Below are 20,023 nucleotides of genomic sequence, written 5' to 3'. Positions count from 1 at the left end.
GTAGGAAAGGAAGCTATATAGGAGACCTGCTCCTCCTCCCACCCCCCACCAAGGAACAGAGGATCCTCTAGGATTCCCTATCCCCCCACTCCAGCCCAGGTCTGTTACAGGATTTACCTCCTGAGATAACTGGATAGCTTCCTACACACCCTTAGGCTAAGTCTATATTGGCAAGATTTTGCACAAAAGCGGCCTCTTTTGTGCAAAATCTTGCCACTGGTCTACACTGGCTGCGAGTACTTGCACAAGAACACTGAAGTTCTAATGTATAATATCAGGGCTTCTTGCACAAATACTCTGATGCTCCTGCTCAGGGATAAGCCCTCTTGCACAACTGTTCTTGTGCAAGAGGCCAGTGTAGACAGGCAACATGAATTTCTTGCGCAAGAAAGCCCGATGTTTAAAATGGCCATTGGAGCTTTCTTGTGTAAGAGAGCATCTACACTGGCCCAGATGCTCTTGCACAAAGGCACATGCCAGTGTAGACGCTCTCTTACTCTTTAACGCAAGAGTTTTTGAGTATTTGCACAAAATCTTGCCAATATAGACGTAGCCTCAGACTCTTTCCGTGAAAGCTCAGGAATTCCTGATCATATTTTTCTGCATTGGTGCTAAGAGTCTTTGGGGCAGGCTGGGGACCCAGCATACTGATTTGACTAGGCTTCATATCCTGGCAGTACAATGGTCAGTTAGATGGAAGGAGGCAGAACATATTTCACTCTCTGAAAATAGTGCATCATGTAAGGAAAACTGCCTAGATTTAAGCTAGGTGTTTGCAGGATAGCTTTGCTATACCCGAGTGTGCATCAAAATAATCTTGCAGGGAGTGACTATAGTGGCAGATCCAGGTGGTTGAAGTCATAACACAGCTAAATACCCGATCCAGGGGAAAAGGAGGCCAAGTTGCCACTGCACAGAAGTGAATAAAATAAATGGTTTTAAAAACAAGAGGGTTGGGAGAAACTGAACTATTTCCACTGACAGATGCAGAAAATCTAGTGTCCCTAACTAAATGGCAGGGTTTAGTCCTAGAGACACCTGCAACATCAATGGACAAATTCCAACTGAGTAATAAATGAAAGAAGAAGCTGTGCAACAGAATTCCCTTGCACCATGTGGATTGTTACAGTAATACAAGATGAAAATGATTTAGAAACTTACCAATTTAATCAAGTAACATTTATTTTACATAGAACCATCTCCAAAGAATACATTTAAAAACTGATTTTATTGCATTTATTTACTGATTTTATTTTCGTACAAAAAAAAAAAAAGACAGGCACAATTTAAGGATTCAAATACCTCGTTATTAAAAAAACCCCTACTGATCACAATTCAGATTGCCCCTTTGCCACTTAAATTAAAAGGCTGTAAGTAGAAAATTTATTTATCCCGAGGCAGTAGTGCATTTTTATTAGTAGGAATAAATCAAAATATACCTTTGTACAAGTACATGTTATTGTAACTTTATAATTACCTATAAAATTTATTTCAAATTGCACAGTTCACTTTACAGTTGACAACTGCCAGAAAATAGGCTTAGCATTTAATTTGCTAAAAATATCCCTCACAAACAAATTAGGGTTTCTTGCAGAGAATAAGTCAGAAGTCTAATAAGAACTATATTATGCAACTTGAATCATTTAAAATATATTTTCATAGGAAGTAGTTTATAGATTTATGCCATTTAACTAAATTTATTTTCTGCCTATTTTAAAAACTAGCCCTCCCTCCCTCCCAAATAGCTGAGTGTCACTAAATGATATACTTTCCAATCAAAAGTCCAACACTACAGTGAAATCTGGAAGTGTTTAAATTAGCCTATTTTCTACTTTACTACTGCAGTATCAAATGATGAAAAAGGCACATAAGTATATTCTTCTGAACAGATTGGTCTTTTTTGACATCCAAAACAGTGTTCAATGATAGTAACTGAAAAACATTTAAAAGCAAAAATACTGAACACACATTCCTATTGATTTGATGCAGACTCCACAATATCTGCAATCTTCATTTTCCATAGAATTTCTTGTTCAACAGGAATATGAGCAGGTTTACGTTCACTTTTGCTTTATCAAACATTTTCATTACAGCTACACCTTCATATTGCATCTGAAGCAAATCCTGAAAGTAAGAATAAAAAGAAGCTAGTTTTGGCTTCGGGTTCACACTTCATGATTCCCAATTTAAAAAATAAAAAATAAAGAAATGCACCAGAATTGTTGCTTTTATTTATAAGTTCAGAGCCTCAAACTCCAGATCCTTAGCAACTGAAGTGGCATTTAGTAATGAATTTTTGACACATTTACTGTACTGTCCATACATATAAATTAAAATGATCCCGCTCTATATACCCAATGTCAGCCTAAGCTTAATATACTACCTCAGTAACATGGTTACTTCCCACCCCTTATTCTATAATGCCCCAACAGTTTATGAACAATCAGAAAGGGAAGATTTTTAGCTCAAATACAAATCTATTTCGATCAAATAGAATAAATATAAACTTTACCTGGAAATGGAGTTCCACTTTTTCCATCTGAACACCCAAGAACTTTGCTTTGATTTCAAAGTCACCCATTTCTTCACCAGGTGTGATGTCAAACATAACATTTTTAAACCTTAAAAAAATTGGATGTATAATGTATGTCACAAAACTTCACATGATCAAAAAATAGAGACAGCGACAAAAAAATGTGGACTCTGAGCACTATTTTTTCCTGAGGACAGTATGCATGCACACCAAATTCACAATCTGAAACCACAGGTATTACTACAACCCCTATGACCAATAGAAGAAGAATCTGGGAGACTGCAGGGCAGTTTCTGAGAAATCAGTAGTGCCGAGTCAGGTATTCTGTTAGGCTGTATGTTAGGGATGTTAGATAATTGACTAATTGGGTAACTTCATCAAAATTTAGTGGTTACACAATTATTTAATAGTCCCTAAGGGTGGGGCCAGCAGTTAGCATGTTCCTGGCCCTACTCCCGGGGGAATCCCCTGCCATCCCATGCTACTGCCCCTGTATTAGAGGCAGCATTGCAGGGTGGCAGGCAGGAACTGGTCTGTGAAGGGAGCTGGTTTAAAAACTGGATCCTGTCTGCTGCCATGCATTGATCTGACATCCCACAGAGCAGTCTCGGTCTGTGGCAAGCCTGGGCCCACTGCGGACAGAAGTTGCTCCATGGCAGCAGCCTGTGCTCCACCCACCGCACTGCTGTTTCTACCTAGGCTCTCTGCGCTTAGGCTTATTGGTTAATTCTGTAGTCAACTTCATGTTGACAACCCTATGAAGTGCTTCATGATATAGCACTAGCATATTATACCAGCAGAGTCCTCCTGGTGTGTAACTCAACACTGGAAAGCTGTGCTTTGTATATGTATAATAAAAACATCTCCCAGGAGTAGAACAAGCATACCAAAGTATAGTTTGGTGCTATAACTGCTTCTACAGCATAGCTGCATCAGAAAGGGATCACCCCCGAGTAGCACTGCTATACCAGCAGAAGTATGTAGTGTAGACATTAGGGACATGAAAGTATAACCATGTAAACAGTTAACAGATGAGCCTGGGCTCACTGTTAACCTTCATGGTTTCATGCAGGTTCTCGGTACATACAGGGAGCCGACAAACTGGCTTCTGAGGAGCTGCCTGCCATCCTGCACTGCTGCCTCTTTATCAGAGGCAGTAGCACATGTTGGAAAGCAGGCTTTTTCTGACCACGGCCTTCGCGTATCGCCCATCCTGCCACACTAGGCTCCTGACTGAAACCAGACCATAAGATACTCAGAAAAGCATGGGAAGCACAATGCAGCTTTCTGTAAACGGAATTTGGCCTTGTAGGCATCATAGAACAGGGAGGTGAGCATGAAAAAATAGAACACAGCTGCAAGAGATAAATAAGACTCTCTTGACCAGTCCTTGAAGGCATAGAGAGGTAGGCATAAGGAGATAAGATGCAACTGCCATGCACACTAACCATGACCACACCCAGCACTGTCCACGGGGCCATCAGGCAGGCATCATGAAAAATCCTATAGGGCAGTATTTCACGTTACCTCATTACCAGCCTATCAGGCCCGGCCAAAGAACCAACCCTAATAAGGTACCGGATATCAGGTTATGTTATAAAAGACCCTCTATCCCTTTGTTCGACGGAGGTTCCGCATATTGAGGGCACATGTCTTCTTTTTTGCCCGGCTAAAGGATTGATCACCCTGAGGCTGCCTCCCCACCCTTCGAGTCAAAGATAGGGGTGCACGAGTCCTGAGCATGCTCCGAGTTCTACTGTGTCTTTGTGTTGTTATCGTTGCAGGATTTGTAAGTATTGCTTAAATTTATTAATTGGTAGTTTAGTTAATAGTTAAGCTGTATTAATTATATCCTATAATCCTGTGAAGTATAAGTCAGTCATATTAATTGTATTGTATAGATAGTGTGATTTTGTGCTATGTGAAAAGGTTAAGTTTTAGCCCAGGTATAAGTGTTAGAAGAAAAACCCAGGAGTTGTCAACTTGTAACAGTAAAAAATCCATGACTAACTCCACCAGCTGTCCTAAAGTAACATTGGAGGGATTGGCTGTGGGTGGTTCTTTTATTATTATTATTTTAGCTTTGTTTTTTGTATTTTTCATTTGTATGCTGCCTTGTCTTAGGCGAATTAGAGATAGTGATTTGATATAAGTGAATTGTAATCAAAGAATTGTAATCAGTTAAGTATAATTGTGCCCAAGCTTTTCTACACTGTAAAAGTATTGAGCAATTGCTAGTTTAAACACCTACTTGTTAATTGTTGGTTTTGACCACTTAATAAAGAATCATTTGTTTCACCATCATCCAGTAGTTTTCACTAGGTAGTCGGCTTTAACCCTTGAGGCTCCCATCACATCACAGAACCAAAGTGTAACAGCACAGAGCAGCAGGTGGGAGCTGATACACATGGGGAGCAGGCTTAAAAACTGGCTCCCTGAGCACACTGACCTCCGGGGAGCTGACTGCCACCTGCACATAACTATGTAACCTCTGAACTTTTCAGCAGTTACAGGATTACTTGTTTACACACATTTTAAAATCCCTCAGATGGGGCTATAAGGTAATTTATTTGTGAAATGGACTTACAATTTCTCTTTCTTTAAAGGAAAAGGGTAATTAGTGACACATGGTGCTGCCTGTGTGCCATTTATCTCTCAGGGAAAATACATTTCACTCTCTCTTCAGGGTCCCCACAAGTCTAACCCCTTCATGAAATTGTGCCCACTGCCTTTTACCTCTGCAGGATCCAGGAACTTCAAAATTGAATAATTTTCACTAATGGCAATTTCAGCATACTGCCTGCTTTACTCAAAAGTTTACTCGAATGTTTACTCAATGGATGAAAATGCAATAGCTGTTCAGCAAATCAGCTATATCAGTAATTAAATTACTTTAAATGGAACACTGAAATGTTAGCTATAATGTTTCATAGGCTTTTAAAGCATATTCTCAAAAAAGTCATTAAGCAGCAAACTACTATGACAGCTGGGAAAAAGATTATTAGGCTATGCAACTGTAAGCTCCCTTACTAACACGTAAAAACCTCTACAGCAGGAGTGGCAACCTGTTCCAGACAAAGAGCCAAAATAGCAGTGGATACAGCGCGAAGAGCCAGGGCAAAGTTGTTGAGCCAAAAAAAGGATTGCCCCTTTAAGAAATGCGGTTAAAAGCTTTTTGGCCACATCAGGCTCCTGCCGGCTGTAACCATCTTAAAGATGCCATTTTGAAAGGCTATACTGAACAGCTCCCCTGCCCCGGTGAGCACAGGGAGCCAGGGGCCATTTTCAAAGGCAGCTTCTTTAGACGTGGGGTGGCTTCGCGAGCCGCATCTGGGGGGAAGGAGGGGGAAAACTGGCAAGAAGAGCCGCTGGTTGGCTGCCCCTGCTCTACAGTGATGTGCAGGAAAAAATGCCACATTTTTTGAAACTTTCACCAACACGGTGACTGGTTAAAGAGTTGTCAATTTCCTTGGCTCTGAGCAAATTTAATCCTATACTCACTGGTTGGTTTGAAGATCTTCAATTTCTAGAATGATCCCTTTTTCATGTAGTCTTGCAGCTGTGTACTTTAGTGATGCATGCTTAAGTTTTTTGCTTCCCTTCTCTTCTTCTTTTCCATCTAGTTTAATTGACCTCCGAGAATTTCTGTAGGGGAAAATAAGTTTGACTGATCCACCAAGAACAAACATTTCTCTTTCATACTTTTTTCTTTTTCTACATAGCTATTTGCAAAGGAACCAGTAACAAAAGAATTTAGTTCTTCCTTCACTCCTGTGTATTGTTTTAAAGGATCTTGCAAACAGTAATCAACTTTCATATTAAAAAAAAAACACCAGAAAAACAAAATGGGAATGCAGAGGGGGAGGGAAGAAGGAGAGAAGAACACAATCAATGGAATTACTACCAGACATGGAAAAATTGGGAGACTTATTTTGCCTGAATAATATACACTTTTGTAAAGATTTTCAACTGCTGAAAATATAACCACCTACTAAATTTAAGATGTAAAGTGATAGAAATGATATATATTCAAGGGTGAAAGTAAATTAAGTTTCTTACAGGTATTGTATCTCCCCCCCCCCCTTTGGGGGGGGGGAAGGCGTGGAAAGGCAGAGTAGAGGGGTGCTAAACAAGAATACATGTAGGAAATGTAAGTGTGGGACGGAGCATGGGGACCTCAGGGTAGGTGGTTAGACTGTGTGTGGGGGAGGGCAGGAGCCAGGGAAGGAGCTTGAAAGTGTGGGGGCTCAGGGCAGGGTGTATGGGGGAGGGTGCACGAGTCAGGATTGGGGGTAAGAGGAGGGGCTTAGGGCAGAGGGCTGGGTGGTATGGGGAGCACAGGAGCCAGGGTTGGTGAGTGGAAGGGTTCAGAAGGCTGGTGAGTGTAGGGGTGAGAGAGGGGATAAGGGCCCCATTTTTGGAGGGGGCATGCAGCTGCATATACCAAGACACTGCTACACTTTTCCCTTCCCCTGATGATCAGGAAGTGAGGTTAAAAGTGCACAACTTGCATGAATTACTCTTCTGCCCCTCCCCTCCACAACCAGGAAGGAGAGGAATACAGCAAGCTGTACACTTCCCCTCACTCCCTGAGAGTCACGGGAAGAACAGCAGAATCCCAGGTATGCATGGCTGCAGCCAACTGCCACCCCCTCATCCCAGTCCTCCCAAAAGGTTTCCTGGGGGGGAGGGGGAGGCTCACGGCTGGCGCAGTCCCAGACTGGTTGGAGAGGGCACACCCTCAGCCTGATTGCTTAGCATGGCAAACTGCAGGAGAGCCCCGGGAGCTGGCTAGGCGCATGCCCACCTTCCTCCTGCAGCGAAGCACCCCAGCCTGCCAGCTCCTTTTGCCAGAGTGGTGTACCGGCTTATACAATCCACCCACCCCTTCACCCTGAAAGAACCATAACTTATGTCAATAAAACATAACTATGGAGTCCCGGTGCAGCTTTCATCTCATGAGAAATGCAGTAATCAAAAACAAGCATGCATATCATCCCAGACGAGTGTCAATTACTTGCATCACAAAGCATATTTTAGAAGAGAAATATAAAATAGTACTAATTTATTCAGATATCTTGCAACCTTCAACAAACTGCCCCTCAGTGAGAAGGAAAATTATAGTTATGCCCCCATGCAACCAAGCACATGAGTTTTCCCACTGGTAAACTCCAATTAAGCTTTCCAATTCAAGACCAATAAATTGAAAACATTTTTGTTTTTTTAATTAAAGTCTTTTGAAGAGAAAGCTTCTAAGAAATGTATCACCACTCCCTTTTCCACTATGTAGTTATTCAACAGTTAGTGACAATTCTGGGTTCACTTTATACATCTGAATTATACTGAGATGTGCAACTAAAGAGGGCATTAGGCGCACTCTTGAAATGTTAAAATCTTTCAACTCACTTTCTTGTTAAGTTGTCTAAGCAAGTTTTTATATAAGTGTTGTAATAATTTACTTGATCTTCATAAAATGTTGTCTTGGATTGAAGTGCAGATAGAGTCTGTTGGAGTTTCACTAATTCAGCTTTGCGATGATGCCGGTATCTTCTTTGATTTCGTATGTCCTGTGGTAAAAAGTTTTGAATTGTTTTATTGAATAAGTTTGTTTTATTGAATAAGTTTATTAAATAAACTTATTTGTACAGATTTTGGTGATCTTTGAGGAATGCTGTGACAACTGAATACCATCTTATTGTTCATTTATTTATTGAGGAAAAAAACGTAAATTATAATAACGCAGTTGCTCTCATTTCCCAAAACATATTTTTTAAATGCATAGATACAAATCCTATGTGTGCAGATAACATTTAGTTAAACATTTAGCTAAATGGGTAATTATATCCCTAAATCCATGTGTGTGCAATTCAGTCAGCTTCATACTTCTTTTATCTAGATACTAGAAGACTTAGGCACCAGTGCCCAGGCCCTACAGGGCACGGGACTGGTGGTGGTGGGTCTGCAAGTCTGTTTGTTCAAAAACTTCTAAACAATAAGAGTTAGGGCCACCAAGTTAGGATAAGAGGAAGCTGCATATCAAACTTAAAGCAAGGTCTTGGATGTGCTGAGTAAAGGGGAAGTGCTAGGAATAGGACTGTTTTCCATAATATGGAAAGGGAGGGGGCAGAGAGGAAAGATTTCACACTCACAGTGACCACTAGGACAGCAAGTGCGGAGGAGGGAGGAAGGCAGGGTCTGCCATCTGTTGCCTGCCACCAGACAGGGCAACTTCCTCCCTGCTCCAAACCCTTCCCTGCCACTCAGTGGTGGGGAGGAGGGAGAGAAAGCCCAGCTGGAAGGGAACCCTCCACCCCGCACTCTCACACCCCTCCACATTCCCAGCTACCTGTTATAGGTAGAGACTTAGCTTCGTCACTTCAGTGCATAGAATTTACAAAGAGCGATGAGGACCAAGTGAGTAAACAGGTCAGATTTTAATTGACAAATGAATAGTTGGGACAGGGTGAAAAGCCATTAATAGCTCTGGCTTAGAGTTCTAGTATGTTCCACATCTGATGAAATGGGTCTTTGCCCATGAAAGCGAATGCTCCAATAAATCTGTTAGGCTACATCTATACTGCATTCTTTTTCTGCAAAAGCGTATGTAAATGAAGAACGGAGTAGAATATCGCCATGCTTCATTTGCATAATTAGGGGCTGCTTTTGCACAGAAAGGAGCTGTGTGGACGTCTCCTTTTTGCGCAAAAACCCACTCTTGCACAAGAGCAGTTCTTTCTGAAAAAAAAAATGAGGTAGAAGGTACCACAGGACTTATGAATAAATGAGTCCTTTATATGGTGACAAGTATCAGAGGGGTAGTCATGTTAGTTTGAATCTGCATAAACAATGAGAAGTCCTATGGCACCTTCTACCTCACGTTTTCAGGAAGAACGGCTCTTGCGCAAGAGGGGCTTTGTGTGCAAAAAGGAGCCATCTACACAACTTTTTTCTATTTTAAATGAAGCAGACTTTTCCCAGCATATTTGTATTAGTTTCTAGTAGTCATGGGTCTGCTTCATTTAAAATGGAAATAAGTAGCATACCCTCTCGCTTTAGCACATGACATTTGCGCTGTATGTTTACTGATACCAATGAAAGCGCTACATTAAAATATCCATAGACTGGAGATTGTCAGTTACCCTTCATCATTTGTAGAGTCTGAATAATAGAGGAAAAGTGCAGACCCTCACACAGTATTCAGCTCAAGCAAGCATGTATGTGAGTATTTTTCCTTACTTATTTTGAGTGTTTAATTTTTTCTTTCAAACTGAGATGGAATCATTATTTGCTTCCTGTGGTGACTCAGTTTGGTATTCTGTATGAGGATGCTTATCACATGTACATATGGTGAAAGGATAGGTGTATTTTTAGAAATTTTGGAAGTAAACAACACATTCCATTTACCTTAGCAATCTCATTGATGATTTCTTGGTACTTATTTGCAGATGACACTAATCCAGCCTGTTCTAATGTGCGAAGATTTCTTTGTATTTTCCTTTTCTTTTGTTCTATTGGTAGCTGTCCATCTTCAAGCATGGACTGACTGTGCTTCATTTTCTCTGGAGTTTTAGAATCTAAGATGGCACGTTTCTCTACCACCTTTAAGTGCTCGGATTCCTGGACAAAATATGGAAAAAAAACCCAATTCATTACAATGTCCAGATGTTCTAACCTCTGTGTGGTAAAAAAAAGACAACAGTGAACTGAGAATTAGCGTGTGTAAATAAATTTTTTGTTTCTCTCCATTTTGACTAAACTATGTTTTGAGGCACGATAGGAGTGAACTCGCTTTTCAAGACACCTTAAAAGTAGGCCCATTATTAATGAACTTGTAAATGTGTTAGCTGGGTCATAGGAAGCCTGTTTGAATTGCAGTCCCATGACCTGAGCTAAAACCCATTTAAACTGAAAGACGCTGATGGATTTTAAGGATTGGGGGCTCCGATATAAAGTCCATTAAAGGGTCCTCCTTTAAAAAAAAAAAAAAAAAAAAAAGGTCAAGAAAAGCCAAAATGTGACATCAGTGGCATAGCTTGTGCATCTACTAACTATTTCAGGCTGCAACATTTGAGAGAAGTCTGCAGAAGACAAGAGATTCCCACGCAATTCCCATACGGAGGGAAAGCTATAAGCTGTTTCCCACTCATTTGTTTATGTACATTGGTTGCATAAGCAAACAAACTAAGTGGGAGAATTCTTAGTTAAAGACGAAAGTTAAAAACAATTTGCTGATGGAGGTGAAGAGTTTTGAAAAAAGTCTCATCTCATTTTATGAAATGTTAGGTATAAAAAAATAATTCTCTCTCCATTGCTAACTGCCCTCAGAGCTGCCAGAGGAAAGCAAAGAGTGGGCAAAGATGCAAAAGGGGCAACTAACCCAGAGCCTGGTGATGTAAAAGGGCCCAGGGCTCCCAGCCAGCGTTGCTACTGCAACAGCTGGAGCCCTGGGTACTTTAAATTAGGGATGTGAACGGGTAACAGTTAGCCATTACCCGGGAGCAGCCCTCCGCCTGCAGTGCTGATACCCAGCACTCCTGGGCTGGGAGTCCACAGCCTTGTGGGAAACAGGGTGGGGGAAGGGCTGACGGCTCTCAGCCCGCAAGTTGACAGCCCCCTTGCACTGCTGCTTCTGCCCTCCATGAAGCTGCAGACTTCCAGCCCACATAGGCTAGGAGCCAGCAGCTCCACTGGGCTGGGGCAGTCCTATGGCTGCTCCCCCTGCAGATTCCCGTTTAATTAGTCAGCCAGCTAAACTTAACGTTTAACAGGATAACTAATTACATGGGATTTTACATCCCTAGTTGTTGCTGGAACCCCAAGCAGTGCAGACTGGGCAGCTCTGATGGGCTGGCTGGGGGAGACTAGCCTAAAGCACCACCCTCCTGGTTCCCTCATTTTACCCAGAGGGGAAGAGAAACTGCTCAGAGGGGCAAGAGATTGCCAGAGAAAATTGGTTACCTATTTTAAATCCAGCACAAGGAATATTATATGAAGAGGAAAACAAAAATAACTTGGTATTTACCTGCTGTGCAGAGGCTGGTGTTTCTAAGATTTCTAAGAGCGTATTTCCTGGTTGCGTTCGTATCACATCAACAACAAGCCTTTTTGTCCTTAAAGGAGCAAACAATAGAAGTTGTTATAAGACAGCTGGCATAGAAAGCATTCAGTTTCTTCATTTGTGGCTCAAAGTTAAAAGATCCAACATGCAAAATGCTGGTATTTTTCAAAGACAGAAGCTCTGAAATCTAAATTATTAGCAGCCGTATTAAGTTGAACAATGTCTTTTTGATATGGACTTTGATACAAAAAAAGTGTATATCTGCTTGTTTTCCCTTTATCATTTGGGAGTTTCAATTATCATGGCGATAGATGCCATAATAAGACTCCAGCTGCATTTGCATCAACTAAGTTAAGACTCCAACAAAGTACAAGCTGGAAACACTCATCTTTTCAAAGTCTGACCTATGCATAAGGTGCTTATAAGCCATCTGAATTTACACTGATTTAGAAGTAGACATTGCCAAACTTCAGAAACATACACATTAATGTGTATTACTGTACTTTGCTTAATAAAAACACCTCTAGGAGCAGAGAATACACGTTTTCTTTGTACCAAACAAACCAAAGGAAGCAATGGAGAAACTAGTCTTGTTCAAGCAAAGTTTAAATCAGTCTTTAGCAAATCAGAATCTCTTACAGAAATGATACAAATATATCTATATATTTGAGAAATATTGGTCTGAGTCTGTTTGTTCAAGAACTCCTTAAGAAGTTTGGACTTACTATTGTACAGAATGAGAGAAAGCTCTGCCCGATGAGACACCCCCCACCATTCTGAGGCCCTTCATACTCCCAACGTTCACTCTTCCACGCCCTCAGCCTCCTGCTTGGTGTAAAGGCTGCGATTGCCGTCAAGTGTACCCTGATGGAAGCTAACGTAAGTCTTGTGTCTTTTACATAATCCAGCACCAGAGGAGCAGATGGCTGTTCTGTATGGTGGTGGTTTGTGGCACACCAGGAGTGAATCAGCACCACTTATGAAGGTAAGTTTTCCTTGTGGTTTGTCTGTGTATGAGGACACGCTGAACTGGTGCTGAGCAGAGGGATTCGAATGGGTTTAGCCAATGAGGAACCATGTTCTGAGGTTCAGGGTGTATATCTGGGGGTGTACTAGGCATCCTCGGTTCTGGGTGAGCACGTTCGGAAGTGCTGGGAGGTGAATCGGTGCACATTCAGACAGACAGTGGAGGAAGGGGAACCAGTGCTGGTGTGGCCAAGCTGGTGCTATGAGGATGAGCCTTGCCCTGTCCATCTTCACCTTCTGAAGAACTCGTGGGATCAATGGTATGGGAGGGAAGGCGTAGAGGAGAGGTCCGTGCCAGCTGATGAGAAAGGCATCCCCCATGGATGTGTGGCTGAGGCCCTGCCTGGTGCAGTACTTGTGGCATTTCACATTGCGGGGGGGGGGGGGGGGGGGGAGGGGGCGTGGAGGGTTGCAAAGAGATCTACTCTGGGAGTCCCCCAGCATCAGAAGAGCTCGAGTAGGACTCCCCCATGCATTTCCCACTCGTGTTTCACGTCAAAGTGCCTGCTTAGGAAGTCTGCAGTCACGTTCATGGTGCCAGGTAAAATAGATGCCGTAGGGGTTATTCCGTGGCAAATGCATCAATTCCAGAAGTGGATGGCTTCCGTGCATAAGGAACGGGAGTGAGCGCCGCCCTGGCAATTCACATAATACATGGCCGTGACGTTGTCCGTGAGTATCCTCACCATGGTGTTCTGGATGTGGTTGAGGAAGGATTTGCAGGTGTTGAAGATGGCGCATAGTTCTAAGAGGTTTATATGTAGTTGTGCTTCTTATGGGGACCATTGGCCCTGCACTGAGAGAGATCCCATGTGTGCTCCCCATCCTAGCAGAGAAGTGTCTGTCAAGATTTGGTGGAGGGGTGGCTGTTGATGGAAAGGTACCCCTGATAGGAGATTCTTGTGGTTGGTCCACCACAAGAGTGATCGTGTAATGGAGGGTGGAGGCGCTACTGACCTGTGGAGGTTGTATCTGGTGTGGTTGTAGACCAGTGTCAGCCACTATTGAAGGGTGTGAAAGTGTAGTCTGGTGTATTTGACCACGTATATTGTGGCAGCCATATGGCCCATCAATCTCAGGCATGTTATGAGTGAGACGGTGGGACTGACGGTAATGGTATGAATGAGGTCCTGGATGGTCTGAAATCTTTGCAGAGGTAGAAAGGCTCTGCCTGCCAGTGAGTCCAGGTGGGCACCTATGAACTCGAGGTTCTGGATCAGGTGCAAAACGGACTTTTGCTTGTTGAGGAGGAGTCCGAGCAACTGGAAGACTCACCTGGTGAGTTGGATCACGTGAGAGACCTCAAGTGCCGAAGGACTCGAGTAGGCAGTCGTCCAAGTACGGGAAGATGAGTACTCCTTGCCATTGGAGGAAGGCCGTGACTACCGCTTACACCTTTGAAAACACCCTGGGGGTTGAGGATAGCCCAAAGGGAAAGACTTTGTATTGGAAATGATCCTTTCTGACGACAAACCGTAAGAATCTTCTGTGGGCTGGGTGGATAGGGACGTGAAAATAGGCATCTTGGAGGCAGAGGGCAGCAAACCAGTCTTGTTGATCCAATGTGGGAATTATGGCAGCTAAGGTGATCATTTTGAATCATTGTTTCCGTAAGAATTTGTTCAGACAGTGGAGGTCTAGGATGGGACACCTCCGGACCTTTTCTGGGTAAGGAAATAATGCTAGTAGAAGCCCCTGTTTTTGAACTCGTTTGGGGCTGACTATGGCACCCAGGGAAAGAAGGCGGTCGACTTCCACTTGTAGGAGGGCCTTGAGAGAGGGGTCCCTAAAAGGGATGGGGTGGGAAGGCTGGTGGGTGGAATGGAGGTGACGGGAACAGGGTAACCCGTTTGAACAATTTCCAGTACCCATCTGTCTGTGATGATTGGGGCCCATTTGGTGGAAGAAGGGCCTCAACCAATGGTGAAAGTGTTCGGTAAGACTATCTGTGGTGCTGCCTGTGACTGTATGCTCACCCCCAACCAAGGCATCAAACTTGCTGCTTGTTGTTGGGAGCAATGTGTGGCCTGCCATTTACATTGCAGTGTCACTGGGGCCTCTGCTATGAGCATTGGTTATTGAAACCCCTCCATTGCTGGGGTTGCTGCTGCCATTGGTGTCTAACGTAGGAGTAGTCGTACCTACATTGGTATGGGGTGTACAGCACCTCTTAAGGGGGGTGTATATATCCCCAGTGTTCACAGAGTTGTTTGGGACTCCTTAGAAGAGTGTAGGATCGTGTCCATATACTCTGCAAAAAGCTTGTCTTTGTCAAAGGGTAAGTCCTTGACCTTGCTCTGAAGGTCTAGCCTCTTCCTCTCCTTGTCGGAGCCCTGTTGCTTGAAATGTGGGGCCTTAGCCCTCTGTTGGGCTGCATCAACGACTAAGGAGTTTGGTTGGGGATGGACAAAGAGGAATTCCATCCCTTTGGGAGGCACAAAATATTTTGTCAGCCTTTTTGCTCATTGATAGAGTGGACGCTGGAGCGTGCCATATTTCGTCCGCAATTTCCAGGATGCCCTCATCGAGGAGAATGGCCAGGCGTGACCTGTGCTGAGGCTGGAGGTTCCTAAAAAGTTTATGCTGTTTGTCCTTGAGTCCCTGCAACGGTATTTCCTGGGTGATGGCTACTCGTTTAAACAACTCCTGAAACTGACGGAGGTCATCAGGCAGGGAGGTCTTGCCTAGAGTGCGCTTTGTCTGGCAGACAGGAATGAGGTGGAGAAACCCCAGTTGGCTGGTCCGCAAAGGGAATGTGCTCCGGTTCAGATGGAAGCTGTCTGCTCTGGAGAGGTGAGCAGAGCTGGAGTTGGAGTTGGGAAGAGCCTGGGCGAAGCATAGTTGTATGCAGATCGTGAGTGATAAGAGTGTCTGTTGTGAGAGTCTCGGGAGTAACGGTTGTCGCGATGATAAAGATAGTCACGCGGTGAGTGTCTGTCTGGGTGGCGAGAGTGCGAGCGATATCAATGGCAGCGTGGAGAGTATGGTGAGCAAGAGCGGTTGTATGATGCCCTAGAAGAAGCAGGGGAGATGGTGGGTCGTCTGTAGTGGTGCCTTTGATGAAAGGGTCCTGCAGCCAGGAATGGAGATGGGATTCTGGAGGAGGGAGGAGACGACCTGTGGTGGCTCCCACTGTGGTATGGGGAGCGCAGTGCTGGAGGGGATGCTGATGGTGCCGGAGAGAAGAGGAGAGAGTGAGAGCGGCTCCAGGGTGATGAAAGCAGTGGCATAAGGCTCAGCGCACCAGCTTGGGAGACATGCACTGAAGCACTAGCCTGCACCGCACTCCCTGGTGCCGGCAATTTCAGCACCGCAGCAGCCAGTGCCATGGTGGAGGTCAGTCGCGCCGGCGCCGAGAGTTCTGGCACTGCGAGGTGATTTGGAGATGGTGCAGATGTCGGCGCCATACCTTGTGGTTCAGAGGGAGCCCTCATTGGTGGCTCAGGGGTCGGTGTCGGCAGCATGAGTGCAGGCTGAGCCGGTGGCGCCTCTGATGCTGTGGTCTGTACTGGCTCCATGGCAGTTTTGACCTGCGAGGTGCAGTGGTTGCGGAACGCGGCTTTATAATGCCGGACGTTCCTGGTCTGTCCCCCTGGCTCTCCTTACCGTGCAAGGCAGCCAGCAAGGATCTGGTAGGGGAGAGCCTGGGTTTCTTTTGATTGGTGGTAGTGGGGGATGAAGCCCGTCGTTTAGGGGGCTCTTCCCTGGTAGTAGTGTGCTGCAGCTGCAGGGCTTTATCGAAGAGGATCATCCGAAGGCGCCTCTCCCTGTCCTTCCTAGCCCTGGAGGTAAGTTTACAGCAATGAGGATATTTCTGGGGGAACATGAGCTTCACCCAGACACTTAGTGCAGTCAGAGTGGCCATTGGAGGCTGGCATTGCCTCCCGGGAAGAACCGAACTTCTTAAAGCCAGTGGACATGGCAGGTTTGAGCCAGCGGTCAGATAGTTCAGCCTGTAAGTAAGGGTGAAGGGGGTACTTTGTTGTGACCAGGGAGAAAAGTCTGTTTCTGAGCTTTTCCTCTTAAGGATTTTTTTTTTGGGGGGAGGAGCAACTATTTACAGGAGACGAACCGGGAAACAGCTGACAGACAAGGAAGGCAACGCCGCTGCGTTCATTTTGTCTTTTTCTCTTTTTTGTTTTAAACTAATGGGATAGGAAGAAAGGGGAAGAAATGGTAGGTGGAAGACTAGAGCAAAGCTAGTCTCCAAGAGCTGAAATGAAGAGTGTGGTTCCAAGCATCTGCAGCCTGAGGCTGTCTTGAACTGGTGGGAGGCCAAACCACGCACCAAGAAAAAGAGCACAAAAGCAGCGAGCCCCGCGGCAGATCCCTCCGTCTGCAGCACTGGGGCAAGCCCAGCACCCATAGTGGAGCAGCCGCGGGGACATCCTCGAAGAAGAACTTGTTGTTATAGTAACTGAGTTAGGTCACTGGGGTCAGCCCAGCTAGTTTGGGCTTGTTCTAGTTAGTTCTGTGCTATGCAATAACATGGACACTTGCAACTACTCAAGCTCTCTGCAGTTCCACAGATTTCTTCCTATACTGTGAAACTCCCCATGACATAGCAGAATGTATCCAATGAAACGAGGAGGAGGTTAACTTAAAAATAAAAACAGCTAGGCTGATCTTAATATAATGTTGCTGAAAGGACAACAACATCCTGTACAAATAGTAAATCCAAACTTAAGTATGAAGGAGGACAGAATTGCATTTGCCTTAAAGTCTAGATAACTCATAATACATCACTAAAGATAATGTGTTAGGATACTATTTCACAATGTGCAAAAATGCAGGTAGCAATAACTTCATAAGAGCTACAATATTGACATTTTACAAAGTTTGTTTCAGACTTTGAAAGATTCTGCATAAAGTGGAGATTTAACTGGTTTGATAGAGATCCTTCTATTTTCAGGCCCATGGTCTGAATTTTCCTGGTCAATAATGACCTAAACTAATAACCCTGTTCAGATGTTGTCCCACTACATGACTTTGCAATTCCTTGAACTACATAAATGTGTTGTTTTTCAAAGCACCACTATTCCTATTAACATTAAATGGAACCTGTGGGTGCTCAGCACCTCTAAAAATCAAGAAACTTAGGGAAGTGTTCAAATAAAGATTTAGTATTGTGATTTTCATGCACCTACATGATTTAGAAACATCAATCCCATTCACTTCCAAGATGATTTGTGAGCTTAAGTAACTTTGATTGCTTTTGACAAATCTACTTTAGACACCCAAGTTTGAAAACATTGGTTTAAATCTTAACTAGCTTTGGAGTGTGTTTTCCAGAATTACATCCCAAACTCTTAGGAGGCAAATTTCATGCTCACTCTGGGCCGAAGTTTTGATTTTAGCACTATCTTTGATCTGTGTTACCAGTGAGGTTGTACAAGATAGGAATCGGCACAGGATATGGCTAATGGCTGGCAAAGCACCAGACTTTTATATCACCAAAAGGTTCAAGCTATTGACTTAATTCTTTGTAGACTACCAGACAAATGAATGGTTGTGAGGATCATATGGTCTGAAAAACATTAGTGTTCTAATTGGAAGTTTAAAAAAAATTAATTGCAAACCTGAACAAAGTTAGCTTATATTATTGGTATTGTTTAACAACTTTACCTCAAAGATAAAGATACACACACACACACACACACACACACACACACATATGTGAACAAACCGTACTTTATCATCAATCCTTTTAAATCTTGACCTTCACCTTCCTGTAACTCATACTTGCTAGTCAAAGATAGTGAAATCTCTGTCTTTGCAAGCTGACTCAATGTGTTTTCTTTGTTAGGATCATTGGGATCAACAGCTCCTTCCCCTGTAAGAAAAAATATGGCTCTTATTCTGTTAGTTTACTGACTTGTGACATGAACTGGTGCATGAACCCAAAACACTAGGACGTGTCAAAGAAAACAGAAAAGCAGTCAAAGATCTCTCAACATGTATTATATCTAGACAAAATAACTATGTTTAAATTCAAAAGTTTTTTTCGGCCATGAAACAATTAACAGCTTCCCTCTATTTAGAAACAGCAAAATTATAGTACTTAGTTTTTACTAGACATTTCAGAAAACAGAATCTGAATATCTAGGCAAAGATTTTTGAAATACTAAATTCAGAGGTATTGTCACCTTAAATTGGTGAAAAATTGTCTTTCAAGACAATTATACCGATAGGGCTCAAACATGTGTTTCTTTACTGAAAAAGTTGTGTAGTTATTTAACTTCCATAGAACAGAGGTAGGATAATCACACTGATAAAGTGTTCCTGTTACTAAGTTGTCTCTAAGGCAACCAATATATGCTAGATATTTTCTAAACAAAGAAGATGTGCTCTCTGCATTATTATTAATAGTTCTAATGATGTTCTTTTAGCTTTACTGCCATCTATGTTGGGTCAACTCGGTGTCCATCTCCATTCCAGTCTGCCTTGAGGCAGTTCTTGGGAACGTCACAGATCAAATTCTTTTTCTATAGCATCCACCCATCTAGTGTTCTAACCCTTTTCTTATCCTCCATTTTTTTTTTTAACAGCCTGTTTCTGTATGTGCTTCTAATCTTTTCATAGGGTCAAATCATCTAACCCTGGATCCCCTCAGCTTTCATATAATGGATCTCACCTTCACACTTCCCTCAGAACATTCGTTCTGATGGTCCACCCTAGTAACGCCAAGCAACGATCTCAAAATGAAACAGTCTGCTTTTATGGAAAATGCTCCAGAATAAATAGCCATTGTGAATATATTCAAGTAGTTCACAGATCAGAGCTACTGCTGACTCTGGGAATTAGCTCTCCTAAGAATCTCATTTTAGAATATCTTTTCAGTTATAAGAATTACAAAAATTATGTTAGGAAAAAGTCCTAAATTTTGAAGACACAGAAGTAACCAAACAAATTACTTGTTGCCCATTTAGGGCCCATTCTCAAATTACTATAACCAACAGGCAAAAACAAGGAGGGGCGCTGAAAACAACTTACCAAGGAAAGACTCTACATCAGGAACAGTCCCTAGTCCCTTCAGCAGTTCATTCAGTAGGTCATTCTGATCAGGAGCAATGGCATCCTGGTGTTCTAATAGCAGCTAGAAACAAATGCAAACAAAATGATTATCAATGAAGCCACTGAAAACACTCCATTTCTCCAAATGGTACTCTGTTTTGTACATTTTATTTGTGAGCATGAAGTCATCCAAGTCACAGGGGGCAGACAACATGAATACAGACTGTGGAGGACAGAAGAAAAAAGTGCTTGTGTAACCCACACACCTAGCGTGGTCCACTGTCCCACGTTGTGGCACTTGAAGCCATATCCTATATGCAAATGTAACCACCACCAGGTGGATTTGAACCTTGGACCTCTGGAGGTTAGTGTAGGAGTCTATAACAGTGTTC

The 20,023-nt window shown here is 43.2% G+C and overlaps 1 protein-coding gene across 6 annotated transcripts in view; it reads right to left on the bottom strand.

Moving 5' to 3' along the window:
• Nucleotides 1-1,148: 1,148 nt before the first annotated feature.
• Nucleotides 1,149-20,023, bottom strand: part of IQGAP2 (IQ motif containing GTPase activating protein 2) — a 214,803-nt gene continuing 195,928 nt past the window's right edge. For all 6 annotated transcript variants that reach the window (XM_075932302.1, XM_075932304.1, XM_075932305.1 and 3 more), the window contains 8 exons: nt 19,611-19,713; nt 18,309-18,450; nt 11,556-11,643; nt 9,938-10,150; nt 7,940-8,100; nt 6,035-6,178; nt 2,513-2,621; nt 1,149-2,124 (listed from right to left, as the gene is read on the bottom strand). In XM_075932302.1, the coding sequence (XP_075788417.1) occupies nt 2,011-2,124; nt 2,513-2,621; nt 6,035-6,178; nt 7,940-8,100; nt 9,938-10,150; nt 11,556-11,643; nt 18,309-18,450; nt 19,611-19,713 (1,074 nt within the window). In that variant the 3' untranslated portion in view covers nt 1,149-2,010. The remainder of the gene's footprint in view (nt 2,125-2,512; nt 2,622-6,034; nt 6,179-7,939; nt 8,101-9,937; nt 10,151-11,555; nt 11,644-18,308; nt 18,451-19,610; nt 19,714-20,023) is intronic.

Source organism: Pelodiscus sinensis, chromosome 6 (assembly GCF_049634645.1).
Source record: "Pelodiscus sinensis isolate JC-2024 chromosome 6, ASM4963464v1, whole genome shotgun sequence".
NCBI classification, from domain to species: Eukaryota; Metazoa; Chordata; order Testudines; family Trionychidae; genus Pelodiscus; species Pelodiscus sinensis.
The sequence above is the reverse complement of the archived record's forward strand: the minus strand, read 5'-3'. Positions and strand labels throughout refer to the sequence as shown.